Here is a 16,763-nt window from a genome sequence, read left to right as displayed (position 1 = left end):
AGTTCTTGTTCATCGAAATGCGATTTCTCCTGCCATCTCTCTTCAAAGGATTGCATCGAGGACTTGTGACGGAGTCGGAAAGCGACCGGTTGAGGGAAGATCGATAAACAGGATCTCCTCGTGCCCAACCACATACAGTACGTGTTTACAGTTATACCCCTAAGAATGGTTCTGACGTGAACTTCTTCAGCTTGCAACAGGAGAATTTTGAACGGAAACAGGGAAATAGTTGTCAAAGTACGCTCATTCGCTAACGGAACGCTACTAAAACGGGATGAAGAACCGTGAAAGACGATGGAAAACGTTTACTCAAGGGGAGGAAGAGAAATCTTTTTCGGCGCCTTTCCACGTGACATCAGACGTTCTAATAGGGGACTTATGTTGGTTGTTTCCCTTCCACTGCTTGCCTGCTATCATGAGCATCTTGGACCGGAGACATCCTCCCTTAAGTCGTTCCTCTCATCTCTCACTGCCCCCTTTAATGAGGTACGCAGTTCACTTGTCTTCGCCTCCAGTCTCCGCTGACTCGCCGCTATCAAGCACCTCGACACAATCTTCGCAGTCGCTCAACCAAATACTGTGAGCACCGTGCTTATTGAGATTGAAAATTGTTTTAGCGCGGACATTGAACAGCGTGTTGCGGAACGCTGCCAGCTCGACGAGAAATATCAAGATTCGGAGGATCGGATAGAGTTCTCCGTCAAATCGGACTACGTTGAGGACGTGCTGGATTTCCTCGAAGAGCTGCCTCAATCCCGCATCTTTCGGTGAGTCTAGTCCAACTCATCGAAAATGCTCTCTGATGAATGAAATCCAGGGTCAACTACGAGAACGTATCTCCTGAAGCTCATTTCCACCTCAGGGTTGCGATTCCTAGTCTACCACACGACTTCGCTGCTACTGGTTGGGCAGAACTTAACCATGGAGTTCTCTGTGCCAACTTCCCAGAAATAAACTATTACAAAATCTTCACGTCTACGCTCCAGGCCAGTGCGTTTCCCTCCAGTCAAGGACTCCATGGGGCAGCAACCTGAATGTTTTCTCTCAGCGTATAAGGGCCACAACGGCGGCAAATCAGCTGATACCAACATTGTGCCCCAAGCCCGATTCACTGTAGGCGCGTCGGGCTTCCCGAGCGTCATAGTGGAAGTCGGGTAGTCAGAAACGTACACAAAACTGGTAAAAGATGTCGAACGGTGGCTCTCCAAGTCTCCCGAAGTACGTACGACTGGCTTTGCTCTATGCTGCTAGCCAATCTAACACCTGTTCAACGCATAGATTTTAACGGTCATCGCCATAAAGCTTCGCAAGAACACGTCCCCACTTCGTGGTACCTTGGGAGTTTGGAAACGATCGAACACAACAAACCAGCCCGGAGTGCGGTGCCAACTCGAATTCGACCTGGGGTTGATTGATAAGGAGTCTTACTGTGCCTGCCTGGCTGATCAACTGCGACTCTTTACCCACGACTATCTTATGGACAACTCTGCTGCCAACGAAGCAAGAAGCAAATACCTGAAGCACCTCGGTGAGGAACAGCCTGTGGTTGTCAATGAACTTGAGCTAGCAGGTCTCATTGACAAGCCGTTGACGATCCCGACGGATCTCCTCAAACACTGGCTCACGAACCTCAAAATGGCGACCAACATGAATAAAACTGGAACACAGAAATATGACTTGGGTGGATTTGGACTTGACCCTCCCACATTCATGCGGCCTGGCGGAGGATTGAGGCATGGCGAGTTTGATTGATTGTGGAGGTGATTCGCTGTGGCCAAGGTGAGTGGTCTTCAAGCAAGTTGTCTCAAAGCTCTGAGCACTTCTGCTGCTCTGTAGTGTTTGTAGGTCGCCATGCCAGTGTCCCTACCCACTGCAGCCCCCCGTTGTTCCTGAATCTGTTACCCAGAACTCTGAAGTCCGGTTCTCACTGTTTACATTAATGCCGTTTATCCATCCATGTCAGGTTGACCCTCGCTCACCGTTGTAATTTTGCGAAGCAGTTTCTAGTACGGAGAGCAAATGGCGAGTTTGAGTTGATCCCACATATTATGGTGAAACGAGAAGGAATAGAACAAAATATGAATTGCAGCATAATAATACAATAGCATTCTGAATGAGAACTCCTTAATGGCCATTGAAAAAAAGTCTCGACTGGTTGATGTATTCCCTCCCAAGCTCTAATCCTCTTCTTCACCCTCCCTACGGCCCGACAACTGGCTCAGATAGAGACCATCAATTGGACCTACAGGGTGGCGTTAATACTAGAAGAAGAAAGCAGAAACCTGCACTTACGTCCTGCTGCTTGCCTCGGTACGCAGCAACAACTGGACTGGGAGTCGGAGGCATGGTCGACGTGGACGAAGCGTTGGTAGCTGCCGAGGTGGTAGAAGATGGCATGTTATAGCGCACTATCCGCGAAGGTGTAGTCCAAGGAGAAGCCAGGTATTTTCCTGGGGTTGATTGACCAACGGATCCTGTGGAGAAAGAAAGAGGTTTCGAAGGGGTGGTGGTAAAGATTTTGGACGGAGTTGCCTTGGAGGATAAAAGTCAAATGAATCAACAGTTCCAGTGCGTTGGACGGAAAACGTACGTTGGGGGAGATGGTGCTACTCGGCGGACGTTTCGCAGCTGTTGCAACTTGAACCTCCCTCCCAGAGCAGTGGTCATCTTGCCATTACGAATGGTGACGTTCGGAGCAAAAATTCAATCGTCGGTTCAGGGCTCGCCTTCTGGTTTAACAGGATTCTATACGGTATCGACAGCTCGTACAGAACAGCTCACGGGAACAGGAGGAGTGGGATTTCTTGGATTGATTTGATATGTTTTCATAGTATAAAGTCTGGAATTGTACCTGCGAAACAAGCACAATATATTTTCGTTGCAACTCTCTATTCGAGCGGAGAAGAGTCGTAGGCTCGGCGGATCAGTGTGCAGGAATGTGGCGATCGCAAAAGCGTCGTTTGGTAAATGGAAGATGAGATTTCTATTCAGTGGAAGTCGTGCATAGTGCGAATAATGTTCTGAAACCCTACTTTCAGCTCTCCATCAATCCATCGCGACGCTACTCACCTGGTGGAGATATATTAAAGATGAACACGGAAGAAAACAAAGTGGATCGTAGTGGATCGTGAAGCGCTCACGCGTCTGACGTGTCTACGGTCTGGTCGGCCCTCGTAACGAACTTGACGCATCCTTTTTCTTGCAAGTCTCCAAAATCTCCCCTCGAATGCAGCCAACTCTCATTCCATCCCCTTATCGCTACCACCGCCACGAATCGTCGTTCTCATCCGCAACACGCCTCAAAGGGAAAACGCTATTCAGTTGGCTACAAGCTGGCACCGTTGGGAGGATATCCCTAGTACATTATTCAAGAAGATTAAGAGAAGCAAGTGTTGGAAGAACGGTGACCTCAGTTCTACAACTATCGCCTGCTACATATGTCCCGACTTTGACAACGCCTTCTATCTATCCGACACCAGAAATGATAGACCATTCACTCCCGTCGGTCACCAATTTCCTTGGTTTCCACGCGCGTAAGGGGATGTTCCCCTGTCTCTGAGTTCTTGTTCATCGAGATGAGCTGATTTCTCCTGCCATCTCTCTTGAAGTCTCTTCAAAGGATTGCATCGACCTGAGTAGAGGACTTGTGATGGAGTCGGAAAGCGACCAGTTGAGGGAAGATCGATAAACAGGATCTCCTCGTGCTCAACCACATGCAGTACGTGTTTACAGTTATACCCCTTCAGCCTGCAACAGGAGAAATTTAGTGCTTGATTCAAGGGGCTATCTGCCAAAGAAAAATGAAAACGTTCGTCAGGAGGAGGAAGCCCATCGGCGTTCACCCACTACTGCCACGAAATGCATTCAACTCCTTCCAGTGCATACCTACCCTTCTCATCCTATGCCTTACGTTCAGCCTTTTGCGGCCTGGTTCCATCCGCTCTATCCGGGAGCTATGGAAATGCGCTGGAAGTACTGCCTCGACTGGTTCACGAGCCATGTTGGACCGATATATGGGCCCTGCGTCCTATTCCGGAACCCAAAACGGAAACAGGGAAACAGTTGTTAACGTACGCTCATTCGCTACCCAGACATGAATACAGAACGCTACTAGAACGGGATGAAGAGCTGTGGAAAGAAGAAGGAAAACGTTTACTCAAGGTTTTATTGCCGCGATGTCTGCATCGTCCTTCATTCCAAGACCTCTTCACATTCGTACTTGCATCCTCTCGTTTATCATTACTATCATCACCGCACCTTTGAAATCATCTCCGATATCCACTCGTCGGATGGATGGAGGGTTCGAAACATTCGAATCGAAGGTCAAATCAGCTCGGGGGTGGATATGAATGTTTGAGGCAGTAGATTTCGTGGACATTTGATCACCACCGTTCCTGGGCTGTATACGCTTGTGGTACGTGCCTACTGGTGGATATTTCTGGCATATGTCTGATCCTTTGCACATCGCAGTTTGGATACTTACACCGGAGAGGAAGTTGGAAGAATGGCTGGGCTCTAGTTTCTAGAATGTGGAGGAAATGTGTTTCGGTTTCGTCACATTTCGGGTGCATGTTCGACACTTTCCCATTCCCTCCTGTGAAGTCGAGATCGTACCTCTCACGATCCACCAAGGACTTGGTCGGTATTTGGAGTCACAACTGATATCCGCTCGGCAGGTGCTCGCAATACCTATGGCTTGCGAACGGAGAGCTCGAAAGTGGTGTCGGATATAATTCAGTGAAGGTTGAGAGGGCTACGTGTGGCTGAAATTCTTTTCGGGGTGAAGGGAATCCACGTCAAGGGAACGACCATCTTCAAGGGAGCGACCACCTTTTTGCGACTGGATGGTCCTACCTCTTTTGCTAGCTAAATATGACCATGGTCATCTGTCCGGCGTCGGTTGCCACCGTTGAATGGGGAAATCGACTTCGCTGTCGTGGGAACCCTCGTTCATCTAGGCTGCATAGAAGGCTGGTGGTTCAACCAGTTTTTGATCGAAACTCGCTTTGACCGTTGATCCTATCATCGCGATCTACACTGTAGAAGCACATAATTTACACATTCTTTAAAAAAAAACCAGAAGCAGAGAGTTGTGAAGCACTCTATGGCTAGACCTCTCCGCTTTGACGAATACACCAGCTCCGAGCGAAGATTCTCTCGCTGATGATCTATGAGTAACAATTCCCATTGCCTTCATCTCAAATTCTGACTTGTACACTACGACAGTCTATTCTGTACATATCGATCCGCACCATAACCGCTACCAATTGGAATGAGCTGGTCGCCATCCTGGTCATTCTCGATCCTTCATTATCATCATCCTGCTACTCCCGCAGTCAAACCATGTCTGTCGAGAGAAATAAATTGAGCTGAGTCGAGTAAATCGTGAGGCGTCCTGTGCGAGTAGTCCGATACCGTCTTAAATCCGTTGTTTTGCAAGCAATAACCAACGCTTTGCTCGCGGCCGCCTTTCCCTTAAGCATTCCCATTAGCTGTAATTGCAAGCGGACGTTTGCTATGGGTGGGGGGCTCAAGTCGCAACAGTGCAGCCAGTCGCCTAAGCTCATCCTCAGAAGGTAGGATAGCTGGAGTCAAAGAGAACGTGTTCGTCTCGGGGTGGTACGTCTGTCCTAACACCGGGAGAGGTCCGAATGACCATATGCCTTTCTCAGGTGCAGATTCACTAGGCGCGGTGTAGCTGATGGTGATGTCGCTTGTTTCCGTAAAGTCGAGCTGGGGTTACGGGGGTTCAAACCTTTGAAAAACACCGGGTGTGAAGAGCGCAACGTACCCGGATGCAATTAGAGACGGTGTGGGTAAACATCATACCAGTCTCGAGTCCCTGTTCAAACCAGATCAAGAGCTTCTTTTTGGGCGCCACGAAGATCTCTCCAGACAGGATCGCCATCTCATGAACGAAGGCGAGCCGTGAACCGACGACTCAATTTTTGTGCCGAGCATCACCATTCGTGATCGCAAGACGACCTTTGCTTTGGGAAGGAGGTTCAAGATGCAACAGCTTGGTCAACTGAACCAGCTCCTCGGCAGTCGGCAGAATACTTTGGGTCAAGGAAAATGTGTTCGTCTCTGGGTGGTACGTCTGTCCAAGCACTACGAGAGGTCCATGTGACCACACCCCTTTAGCAGGTGCATCTTTTGGCGCCGTGTAGTTGATTATAATGTCGCTGGTGTCCGTAAAGTCGAGCTGAAGGTAACACGGAGAGGCATTTCTCAGTCAAACGGTTGAAATGTCACGACTCTGAAAGGTACTGCTTACCCGCATGCAGTTGGTGATGGCGCGAGATCATCATGTCAGTCTCGAGATTCTGCTCGAACCAGACCAAGAGCTTCTTCTTGGGCGTCAAGAAGACGTCTCCAGACACAACTGGTTTCTCAGCGATGTAGATCGAGCTATAGTCGCTGCCGATAAGCGCATCAACACCGAAGTGGACGGCGTCCGTGTACTGATTGTGAACTGTAGAGCAAGCTAAACGCCGGACCGGCGGACTCCGCAAAATACAAGCAACCGTCCTTCCTTTCTTCTGTTGATACCTTATAATCCCTCTGCAGGTTTCTCCGGTCCAGATGCAGGGCCGAACACGCCCGCGGAGCTCAATGTGATCTCTTGGCCTGCATTATTGATTCAGGGAACTGTGACAACCTCTAAGAGATGGCATAAAGCGTGCAGTGCTCACCTCCCAAGATTGCGTTCTTCTTCGTTGAGGCCTCTATCAAAGCGCCATCTTTGAACGTGCTCGTGCCAAAGACTCGATAACGATCTTCGAATCGGAACGCGTTCTGGAACAGGAGCTTACTAAATGAGAGGGAGTCAGCTACGATAGCGCGAAATTTCAAGGTGATTGAACGTGTTCTTACTTTACACCTCGGAAAACGACATTGAATTTACCGTTTACTTCCTTTGCGATGCAAAGTCTGTATCCGTATTCCTTGAGTTTAGTCAAACATTCGTCGGAGATGTAGACTTTGAGGTTGTACTGGTTGTCAGACATGATGAGGGATGTTATGAGAAGAGTTAATGCGGCGAATGCTGCTGAGTACGTTCTCGTCTAGAGCTTAGGGCTTATATACCTGCCAGTGGCTTGTGTATCCTCACGCGTAATCCCAGCTCGTAAGTTGTAACTTTTCAAATTTCATGTGCCAACGACTACTAGTAGAGAACCGGCGTTGATTCTACGCCGTGGCCCAGTGCCCTTCAAAGCCAATAAGGTGTCCTAGAAGCGCGATGACAGTGATGCGACGTAGGTTAAGCAACGTACCTCTAGAAGCGTGATGACAGTGATGCGACGTAGGCTAAGCAACGTATCCCACAGGAAGCTTAGGAAGCTCAGGTATTTTTGTTGCCGAACATTCAAGCTCAAAGCTTTAGGTTCGGTCGGTGGCGTACTACCATCTCATTCTGGATCTCAACAGTCTAGCTCACAGAGAAAACTGAGCCGCAGAACAATAAATACACCGTTTATCATGTAAAAATGAACTATTTACACTCCACCGGTCCCGGTCCCTATGTCGCATCACTGTCATCGCGCTTCTAGACGCAATCTTAACCTTGTTGGACTTGAAGGTTGAAGGCCCGTAGGATACATTGCTTAGCCTACGTCGCATCACTGTCATCACGCTTCTAGAAATATGTCCTTGTCAACACTGCACCCCGTAAGTAAATGTTTTCACTACAAGTAGCCGTTTTCACGGCATTGGTACTACTCTCTTCTATTCCACAACATCTACTGATAAGATGAGGAGCTGGGAGCTGCCTCGGTGTTAATCCAAGGCCGGACTGGGCTGTTCTGGTATTGTCTCGTAGAGCTTGCTAAATCAAGACTTCAGAGCCACCGCTTGGCGGCGGTATATGAACCTCCTCTACAGGAGAAGAAACTCAGCACTCAGCCGCATCCAACTTCTCTCAAAACGCCTCTGCTAAACATTTCAACGATGTCCTCCCATTACAGGCTCACTGTCTTCATCTCCGAAGATGCTTTCCCCGCACTCAAGAAGGCTGGATACAGACTTTGCATCGCAAAAGAAGTTAATGGCAAATACGATGTCGCCTTCCAAACTGTAAAGTAGGTCGGATTCGCTGTCTCGTTTCGAGGTAATACTGGCTAAACTCCCTGTTTAGGGAAATCGTGTACCAGAACGACTTTGAGTTCGAGGAGCGCTTTCGAATCTTCGGGACAAAGCAGTTTGAAGTTGGTGAAACCGCACAGCCCTTCACCAGAAGAGTGCCCATTTTGTCAGGTAAGCCCTACACGGATTTTTGCTTACCCATAGTTGATTTTTGTGAACCAAAAATATAGGCCGGGAAGTTACCTTGGACGTTGACGGCGCTTTCAGCGATGTGTCTGGGCCTGTAGATCCGTCAAAGCCATTCACGGTCCACAACCAGTATGCCTACCCCCTCCACTTCGGCGTCGACGCGGTTGTAGATAACGATTACAACACTGCCTTCTGGTTTACAGGATTCTATACGGTATCGGACACCTCGTACAGGACACCTCAAGGTTTAATCGACTCTTTGACAAGTAGGATGGGATGTGAGGAAGGAGAAGGAGAAGGATTTCTTGGACTGGTTTGATAGGTTCTCGTACTATAAAGTCTGAATTGTATCTGTGAACCGCTCAGTTATTAGCACCGAATTTGCAACGAACCTAGGACTCGATATACTCTGTCCTTCACTACATGGCTAGCCAGCAACCAGTAGGCTCCGGGTTTTCTTGGCAACAAAATCAGCCCGTCCTCGAGGGAGCAGACGAAGTATGCATGGCTAAAATTTATTCTCGAGACTATGGACTAGAATTCGAATGAGTAAAGATTCGGGAGAAATTTTCGACAACATACCGAGCTGATCCCGCTCTAGAGCGAGACGAATAGCAGCTCTTTCTCTCTCAATACGATCTCACGAATTCAAAGCGTCGTCTGTCGTGGGTCACTGGTGTTAAATCCTGCTGATACCTTATACGCACCCGCCAACGACATCTCTCGGTGTTTTGCACATCTACGATCCACCCAGCAACGATTCATCGCAATGTATTTCTTCCTTCGCCCGATGTCGGAAGTTTAAAGATGCGAAAGCTTGTACAGTCGACAAGAGCTACTGAGCTATTCGTAGGAATGAGGACGCAGGCTTGAAGTCGGGCGTAGTCTTGGGGGTCACATGCAGTGGGCGCTCGCGTCGTTTTGCGGAAGTTCCCTTAGTAACTTCCCTCATTTGTTCACGGTATGCATCAGGCCGCAGGCGCCGTCCTCGAGCTTTTTATCAACGTTCACGACGAGCAATTGCCGTAAATTGCAACAAAGCTCAATATCCGAACTTATATTCTTTTTTGAATTTTTGTTCTCATCTTGAGTCTAGGTCTTGAGCTCTCGACTATTAATACGGGAAACCCATCCGAGTCGTTTCTTGGTTGTTTCTTGGTTGTTTCTAGGCTCGTGTTGAGAAAGAAGGAAGCTAAATGGAGGTCGAGTTCGACCCCCCCCCCCCCTTGGACATGGCAGCATTGGTGCTGTCTGCACGATATAACGGAAGAATGTCGAGGCTTCACCATGATGTACGTTGCTGTTGACTCCTGCCTTCACGCTGAAACACCCCGCTTTTTACGTACAAAATCTTTATAGGGCAAGGAGCGAATACTCTCGTTACAGATGAAGACCTATGCCACAACGGAGTGATGTTTTGTATAAATCTACGACACACCTGGTGGTTCACCTAGTTTTTGATCGAAAGATGGTGGAGATCTGGAACGGCAGGTACACTGTAGAAGCAGAAGAGGAGAGTTGTGACTCAGCGCTCTATGGCTGGACCCAGTGTTGCTCGGACACATTGTCCAGGGACAGAATGTGTGTCCCGTGGACAGCGTGTCCGACAAATCAGTGGCGGACACATTTGTTGTCTGTGTAGCGGACACAGGAAAAACAGTGGGCCGGTCGCGGTCCGCCTACCCCGTCGTGCATAGATAACGATGAGCGTCATAGATACATGTTTGTAGATAACGATATCACCACCACCTCTCCTTTTATTATATGAGTTCATCTCATCCTACTTCCTGTACTCACATAACCATGGCTTCAGATCGTAGTGAATGGGTACAGCATTTCACATATGTATCATAAATTTATCAGTTGAACTTGACAGCAGCTTGGTTAAACCTGTAAGTGAAAGAGCTAAAGGAATATTGAATCAGAGGGACTTTGACAGAAAAGTGTGCATATAGAGACAAATGTACTTGCCAAATCCCGGACATTACAAGTGATAGCTGTCCTGTGTAGCCATCATGAAGAAGGTAGAAAGACAGTCACGCGGCGTTGGGTCTCGGTGACGCCGGCATGTCTCCTGGTCCCCCATGATCGTGGGCGTGGGAAGGTCAAAACTACAAAATGTGTCCGCCACTGGCCTGTCGGCTACACGTGGTGACGGCTAGTGTCCGACAGTGTCCTGAGCAACACTGGCTGGACCTCGCTGCTTTGGGGATAATACACCAGCTCCGAGCGAAGATTCTCTCGCTCATGATCTGTGAGTAACCATTTCCATTGCCTTCATCTCACATACATCTGACTTATGCACTACGACAGCCTATTCTGTACATATCGATTCGCACCATAACCACGTCCAATTGGAATAAGTTGATCGCCATCCTGGTCGTCCTCGATCCCCCATTATCATCCGCCTGCTACTCCCGCAGTCAAACCATGTCGTATGATGTATATACCTTGTCGAGAGAAATAAATCGAGCCGTGTCGAGTAAATCGTGAGGCGTCCTGTGCGAGTAATCCGATACCGTTTTAAATCCGTTGTTTTGCAAGCTATAACCAACTCTTTGCTCGCGGCCGCCTTTCCCTTAAGCAGCCGTAATGGCAAGCGGGCGTTTGCTATGGGTGGGGGGCTCAAGTCGCAACAGTTCACCCAGTTGCTTGAGCTCATCCCCAGAAGGTAGGATAGCTGGAGTCAAAGAGAACGTGTTCGTCTCGGGGTGGTACGTCTGTCCTAACACCGGGAGAGGTCCGAATGACCATATGCCTTTCTCAGGTGCAGATCGAGGCGCGGTGTAGCTGATGGTGATGTCGTTTGTTTCCGTAAAGTCGAGCTGGGGTCACGGGGGTTCAAACCATTGAAAAACATCGGGTGTAAAGAGCGCAACTTACCCGTATGGAATTCGAGACGGTGTGGGTAAACATCATACCAGTCTCGAGTCCCTGTTCAAACCAGATCAAGAGCTTCTTTTTGGGCGCCACGAAGATCTCTCCAGACAGGACCGCCATCTCATGAACGAACGCAGTGTTGTAATCGTTATCTACAACCGCGTCGACACCGAAGTGGAGGGGGTAGGCATACTGGTTGTGGACCGTGAATGGCTTTGACGGTACCACAGGCCCAGACACAACGCTGAAAGCGCCGTCAACGTCCAAGGTAACTTCCCGGCCTATATTTTTGGTTCACGAAGATCAATAATGGGTAAGCAAAAATCCGTGTAGAGCTTACCTGACAAAATAGGCACTCTTCTGGTGAAGGGCTGTGCGTTTTCACCGACTTCAAACTTCCTCGTTCCGAAGATTCGAAAGCGCTCCTCGAACTCAAAGTCGTTCTGATACGCGACTTCCCTAAACAGGGAGTTCAGCCGGTATATCCCGAAACGGCAGCGAATCCGACCTACTTTACAGTTTGGAAGGCGACATCGTATTTGCCATTAACTTCTTTTGCGATGCAAAGTCTGTATCCAGCCTTCTTGAGTGCGGGGAAAGTGTCGTCGGAGATGAGGATTGTGAGCCTGTACTGGGAGGACATCGTTGAAATGTTTGGTAGAGGTACTTTGAGATGGGCTGAGTGCTGAGTTTCTTCTCCTGTAGAGCTGGAGGTTCATATATTGCCTCCAAGTGAAGACTTGATTTAGCTCGGAGCTCTACGAGATGATATCAGAACAGCCCAGTCCGGCCTTGGATTAACACCGAGTCGGCTCTTTAACTCCCCGTACATAGTAGGTGTCGTTGGTTCTGGATGTTGAATAGAAACATAGCACAAGTTCCGACTACCAGAGGAAGCGAGATAGTAGTAGCACCTGTCAATGACTCAATATGAACTCGAAATACGAGCTTCCCGAGCCCACTCGTAGTAGAATAGAATTAGACCATTCCTAGGTACTGGTGAGAGTAAATGAGGTCTGGTTCCATTCAGCTCATTTAGAAAAACAAAGTCCATCAGGTGTTACACCTTTAAGCCCTTTTGCTTTCACCTCACACGAGAAAACCTACCCATGAAGTCGCGTAATATGTGGCGTATGGGCCCATACAATGCGGGTGGAAGTGACTGTATGGCGTGGAAACAGATACTTGTAGTCAAAACAATTACTTACGGGGTGCAGACAAGGACAATTGTCCTTCCTTCGTGACCTTTCCATTCCGGCGTTAAATCAAGGCCGGTCTCGGTTTTAAAGCAATGTGGCGTACATGTCTCCATCCGGCAGTTCCCGATGTCTCCGGTGCAAAATTCCCATCCGCAAGGTCCTCCTGGCATACAATTGCCAGTACTAGTCCATGCTCGTTCACGAATCACAATTCCATAAAAGTGACTGTATTGCATGAAGACACCTGGTGCAGCCGTACGCCCTTGGGCCCTCTCTAGACCATGGTACAACCATAAATTGTTAGCTCGCATGATGCATCAGCATCTTGACAATTTACTGGTGAGAACTTTTTGACGACTTTTTGGACTTGCACAAGCCAACAAGTCGACCAGTCACCAGCTATGTCTGTTTTGCTCGGGTCCGCCTGCCAAAAATTTCCAGTCACCTCAACTTTTCACAAAAACCTCCACTGTTGGAGGCTTTCCGAGGGCAGCTATCATGTTATGGAACATATGCCAGCTATTTGGACCTCATTGGCTGGCATGTGGTTGCGATATGTGAAGGAGCTGGTGAACTTGCGAGGGGGTGGACTGGTCGAACCGGCCGAAAAGCTCAGAAAAGCCGGGAAAGTTCACCGGCAAATTGTGTAAGTTGCTGATGTGGCTGACAGTTTGGAAGGTCTCCATTCATAACCAGCTCTGAAACTTGAGCTTGAAAGCTTGAGGTAGATATGTCATCTTTGTTTCCAGGCCTCCGAAGGTGATTTGCATGCCGTATTTGAATATATAGCGACGAGAGTAGTCTTCAGAATTCTATATTGCCACAAGGGAAATTACGAAGAATCCAAGATTTTTGGGTAGCTTTTCCAGACCAAGTCTCCTGGCAGTCACTGGCAGTATTTTTCTCGAATACCTGACTCATGTTATTTAATTAATTCTACTCTATTATTTTAATTATAGCCAGTGGGAGCGACCCGAGAATATTAGTCGTCCCATGCCTCTTCCAGTGAGTCGATCTTGATAGCAGTTGAAGTGGTCAGTAGCTGACGGAACGAATAATAATCGACATTTGGGCCTGCCAGCACCGGCGGAAGGAGGAGAACTGGAGAAAGTGTCCAAGGACACTTCCATCTGAACATTGACTCGAAGCGATGTTTCGGAGTTAGACTAATAGCGGAGGGGTACTAGTAGTGCCCCACCTTGACTTCTGAACCGCATAGGGTATATCGCCGGTATACCTTTGAATCGCTTTCATGCTAACAATGTTTGACTCTAATTCGGATCCATCGATGTGTTTCAAGGCAAATTAAGATTTACGATTGACGTTTGCCAATAAGATATATGTATTTCATACACGAGGTACCGCTGCCGAGCAGGGCTAGGTTAGCCTGAGCTTTTTCATTTTGTTTTTCACTTGAGCAAATGCCCTTTAAGTTCAATAAGGTTGCGTAGGCTAGAAGTGTGAAGTGATGCGACATGATGCATGACGGCCTTGTGCGCTCTATTCTCTCGAAAAATAGTTCATTTTTACATCATTGTATTTATTGTTCTGAGACTCAGATTTTGACTATTTGAGACTTACAGTGGCCAGACCGTTGAGGTCCAGAATGAGACCGTCTCACGCGCTCGGCAACGGTACTTTGACATTCCACTAGTCCCGACCCGAAGTGCTCATTAGCCTACTGTGTTGCATCACTATCACCACGCTTCTAGACGCAACCTTATCGAGGGGCATTCACCCAATACTCAAGTGAAAAGTGCAGAACGAAGAAGTTAACCTGGCCCAGATCGGCAACGCTACGGGACTTGGCGATGTAGGAAAAATGATCTTACGGCTGCAGATGCGATCGACGTCTTTGCGGGCCGGATCAAAACGGCGAGTGGTATTTGGATATCACCGCCGGCAGTTCCCGGAGTAATCAGTGAATGCGATTCAAAGGTATATCAGCGATCTCAGAAGTAAAGTTACAGTCATTGTTCTGGGCCAAGGACGTACATTCGAGATGTCTGTCCGGAAAGTCGACATTCAACTTCGTGAACTCTACATCTGCAACCCGGCGTTGATTCAACGCCGGTTCTCTAGTTGCTGGCACGTGAAGTTTGACAAGCTACAACTTGAAAATACGAGCTCGTACTATGTGTGAGGATACACAACCCACTGAGAGGTATATAAGCCCTAAGCTCTAGACCAGAACATACTCAGCAGCACTCGCCGCATTAACTCTTCTCCACAGCATCTCTAATCATGTCTAACAACCAGTATAGCCTCAAAGTCTACATCTCCGACGGATCCTTGGCTTTACTCAAGCAATTGGGATACAGCCTTTGCATCGCAAAGGAAGTAAACGGCAAATTCAACGTCGTGTTCCAAGGTGTAAAGTAAGAACACGTTCACTCACCTTGAAATTTCGCATCATCGTAGCTGACTCCCTCTCATCTAGCCGACTCCTGTTCCAAAACACGTTCCGGTTCGAAGATCGTTACCGAGTCTTTGGCACGAACACGTTCTCAGATGGCGCGTTGATAGAGGCATCCACAAAGAAGAACCCGATCTTGGGAGGTGAGCACTGCACGCTTTGTGCAATTGTCGCAGTTCCTGAATCAATAATGCAGGTCTAGAGACCACATTGAGCTCCGCTGGCGTGTTTAGCACTGCAATTGGGGCGGAGGATCCTGCAGCGGGATTTACCGTTCACAACGAGTACACGGACCCCATCCACTTCGGCGTTGACGCGCTTGTCGGTAGTGGCTATAGCTCGATCTACGTCGCTGAGAAACCAGTTCTGTCTGGAGACGTCTTCTTGGCGCCCAAGAAGAAGCTCATGGTCTGGTTTGAGCAGGATCTCGAGGCGGACATGATGATCTCGCGCGCCATCACCAACGCCATTCGGGTAAGCAGCACCTCACCATTTCAAACGTTTGACTGAGAAATGCCTCTCCGCGTTACCGTCAGCTCGACTTCACGAGCACCAGCGACATCACGATCAACTATACGGCGCCAGCCAATGCACCTGCGAAAGGAGTCTGGTCATATGGACCACTCGTGGTGCTTGGACAAACGTACCACCCAGAGACAAACACATTTTCTTTGACCCCGGCTATTCTGCCGACTGCCGAGGAGCTGGTTCAGTTGACCAAGCTGTTGCAACTTGAACCTCCCACCCAGAGCGGTGGTCATCTTGCCATTACGAATGGTGATGCTCGGGGCAAAAAATAAATCGTCGGTTCAGGGCTCGCCTTCTAGCCTTCGGATTTACAGGATTATATGCAGTATCGGATAGCTCGTACAGGACACCTCAAGGTTTGATCGATAGGATGGGAGTGAGGAACAGGAGGCAGGAGAAGGAGTCGGATTTCTTGGATTGGTTTGATAGGTTCTCGTATTATAAAGTCTGGGTTGTATCTGCGAAACAAGCACAATATAGTTTTGTTGGAACTCGTAACTCCTGGAATGCGAAGCAGGTAGTAGCCTCGAAACTTCGGGAACATCTGTCCAAGTTCCAGATTTCGATTCCCTTCAGCGATCTGTTGAATGCGAACTGTTCAACTATTACCACCGAATTTGTAACGAACCTGTGAGATAGTCTGTCCTTCATTGATCTTCCATTATATGGCTAGCCAGCAGTTAACTAGTTAGGCTCCGCGTTTCAATCGTCTCTTCTTGACAACGAAATCAGCCCATCCTCGAGGGAGGAGACGAAGTATGCATGGCTAAAATTCATGACTATAAGCTAGAATTCGAATGAGTAGAGATTTGGGAGACAACGTACCTGAATCAGCGTCCCGCTCTAGAGCGAGACAAATAGCAGCTCGTTCTCTCTCAATACGATCTCACGCATTCAAAACGTTGCTGTGGCAGATCCTTCCGATAGCTTATAGCACGGAAGCGCCAACGAAATCTTACACGTCTGCGGTCCACCCAGTAACGATTCATCGCAATATATTTCTTCGCCCAGTGTCGGAAATTCAATGATGCGAAAGTTTGAACAGTCGACAAGAGGTAGGTACTGAGCGACGCGAGAAACAGGACAGAGGTCGGGCGTAGTCTTGGGCGTCGTGGCATTTGCGGAAGTTCCCTCCTTGTCACAGCCACTCATCATGGCATCCGGCATCCGGCACCAGGCACCAATGCTGTCCTCGAGCTTTTCATCAACGTCCACGACGACGACGAGCCGTTGCCGTAAATTCCAACAAAGGTTGATATCCAATCTCGATACGTAGGTACAGCGCTTATATTCTTTTCGGAACTCTCGTTCTCACCTTGAATCTGGGTCTTGAACTCTCGACCATTAATACGAGAAACGTCGTGTTGAGAAAGAAGGGGGCTCAATGGAGGTCGAATTCTACGCCCTTGGACATGGCAGCATTGGTGCTGTCTTACACGATATAATGGAAGAATGTCGAGGCTTCA

At 48.4% G+C, this 16,763-nt stretch overlaps 9 protein-coding genes across 9 annotated transcripts; 4 read left to right on the top strand and 5 right to left on the bottom strand.

Moving 5' to 3' along the window:
* Positions 1–294: 294 nt before the first annotated feature.
* On the top strand, positions 295–1,158 carry E1B28_005593 (uncharacterized protein; the record flags this gene model as incomplete). The annotated part of the gene is made up of 4 exons (XM_043150162.1): positions 295–486; positions 541–767; positions 818–990; positions 1,049–1,158. 4 exons carry the CDS (start codon positions 295–297, stop codon positions 1,156–1,158), a joined length of 702 nt encoding a protein of 233 aa, XP_043011247.1.
* A 318-nt stretch (positions 1,159–1,476) lies between these two features.
* On the top strand, positions 1,477–1,752 carry E1B28_005592 (uncharacterized protein; the record flags this gene model as incomplete). Its single annotated transcript, XM_043150161.1, has 1 exon — positions 1,477–1,752. The coding sequence occupies one exon, from the start codon at positions 1,477–1,479 to the stop codon at positions 1,750–1,752; it is 276 nt and encodes a 91-aa protein (XP_043011246.1).
* Positions 1,753–2,093: 341 nt separating this feature from the next.
* E1B28_005591 (uncharacterized protein) lies at positions 2,094–3,142 on the bottom strand. Its single transcript, XM_043150160.1, has 4 exons — positions 3,070–3,142; positions 2,591–3,020; positions 2,293–2,532; positions 2,094–2,242 (listed from the first exon to the last, which is right to left on the bottom strand). The coding sequence occupies exons 2-3, from the start codon at positions 2,665–2,667 to the stop codon at positions 2,409–2,411; spliced, it is 201 nt and encodes a 66-aa protein (XP_043011245.1). The 5' UTR covers positions 2,668–3,020; positions 3,070–3,142; the 3' UTR covers positions 2,094–2,242; positions 2,293–2,408.
* Positions 3,143–5,475: 2,333 nt separating this feature from the next.
* On the bottom strand, positions 5,476–5,908 carry E1B28_005590 (uncharacterized protein; the record flags this gene model as incomplete). Its single annotated transcript, XM_043150159.1, has 2 exons — positions 5,476–5,733; positions 5,792–5,908. 2 exons carry the CDS (start codon positions 5,906–5,908, stop codon positions 5,476–5,478), a joined length of 375 nt encoding a protein of 124 aa, XP_043011244.1.
* Positions 5,909–5,941: 33 nt separating this feature from the next.
* E1B28_005589 (uncharacterized protein) lies at positions 5,942–6,283 on the bottom strand (the record flags this gene model as incomplete). Its single annotated transcript, XM_043150158.1, has 2 exons — positions 5,942–6,205; positions 6,278–6,283. The coding sequence occupies 2 exons, from the start codon at positions 6,281–6,283 to the stop codon at positions 5,942–5,944; spliced, it is 270 nt and encodes an 89-aa protein (XP_043011243.1).
* Positions 6,284–6,553: 270 nt separating this feature from the next.
* Positions 6,554–7,010, bottom strand: E1B28_005588 (uncharacterized protein; the record flags this gene model as incomplete). Its single annotated transcript, XM_043150157.1, has 3 exons — positions 6,554–6,630; positions 6,696–6,814; positions 6,877–7,010. 3 exons carry the CDS (start codon positions 7,008–7,010, stop codon positions 6,554–6,556), a joined length of 330 nt encoding a protein of 109 aa, XP_043011242.1.
* An 890-nt stretch (positions 7,011–7,900) lies between these two features.
* Positions 7,901–8,544, top strand: E1B28_005587 (uncharacterized protein; the record flags this gene model as incomplete). Its single annotated transcript, XM_043150156.1, has 4 exons — positions 7,901–8,081; positions 8,138–8,256; positions 8,316–8,403; positions 8,478–8,544. The coding sequence occupies exons 1-4, from the start codon at positions 7,951–7,953 to the stop codon at positions 8,542–8,544; spliced, it is 405 nt and encodes a 134-aa protein (XP_043011241.1). The 5' UTR covers positions 7,901–7,950.
* A 2,309-nt stretch (positions 8,545–10,853) lies between these two features.
* E1B28_005586 (uncharacterized protein) lies at positions 10,854–11,797 on the bottom strand (the record flags this gene model as incomplete). The annotated part of the gene is made up of 4 exons (XM_043150155.1): positions 10,854–11,099; positions 11,158–11,435; positions 11,495–11,613; positions 11,667–11,797. 4 exons carry the CDS (start codon positions 11,795–11,797, stop codon positions 10,854–10,856), a joined length of 774 nt encoding a protein of 257 aa, XP_043011240.1.
* A 2,800-nt stretch (positions 11,798–14,597) lies between these two features.
* Positions 14,598–15,569, top strand: E1B28_005585 (uncharacterized protein; the record flags this gene model as incomplete). The annotated part of the gene is made up of 4 exons (XM_043150154.1): positions 14,598–14,731; positions 14,794–14,912; positions 14,966–15,243; positions 15,306–15,569. The coding sequence occupies 4 exons, from the start codon at positions 14,598–14,600 to the stop codon at positions 15,567–15,569; spliced, it is 795 nt and encodes a 264-aa protein (XP_043011239.1).
* Positions 15,570–16,763: the final 1,194 nt, after the last annotated feature.

This window comes from Marasmius oreades, chromosome 3 (assembly GCF_018924745.1).
Source record: "Marasmius oreades isolate 03SP1 chromosome 3, whole genome shotgun sequence".
NCBI classification, from domain to species: domain Eukaryota; kingdom Fungi; phylum Basidiomycota; class Agaricomycetes; order Agaricales; family Marasmiaceae; genus Marasmius; species Marasmius oreades.
This window is presented reverse-complemented; position numbering and strand designations above follow the sequence as displayed.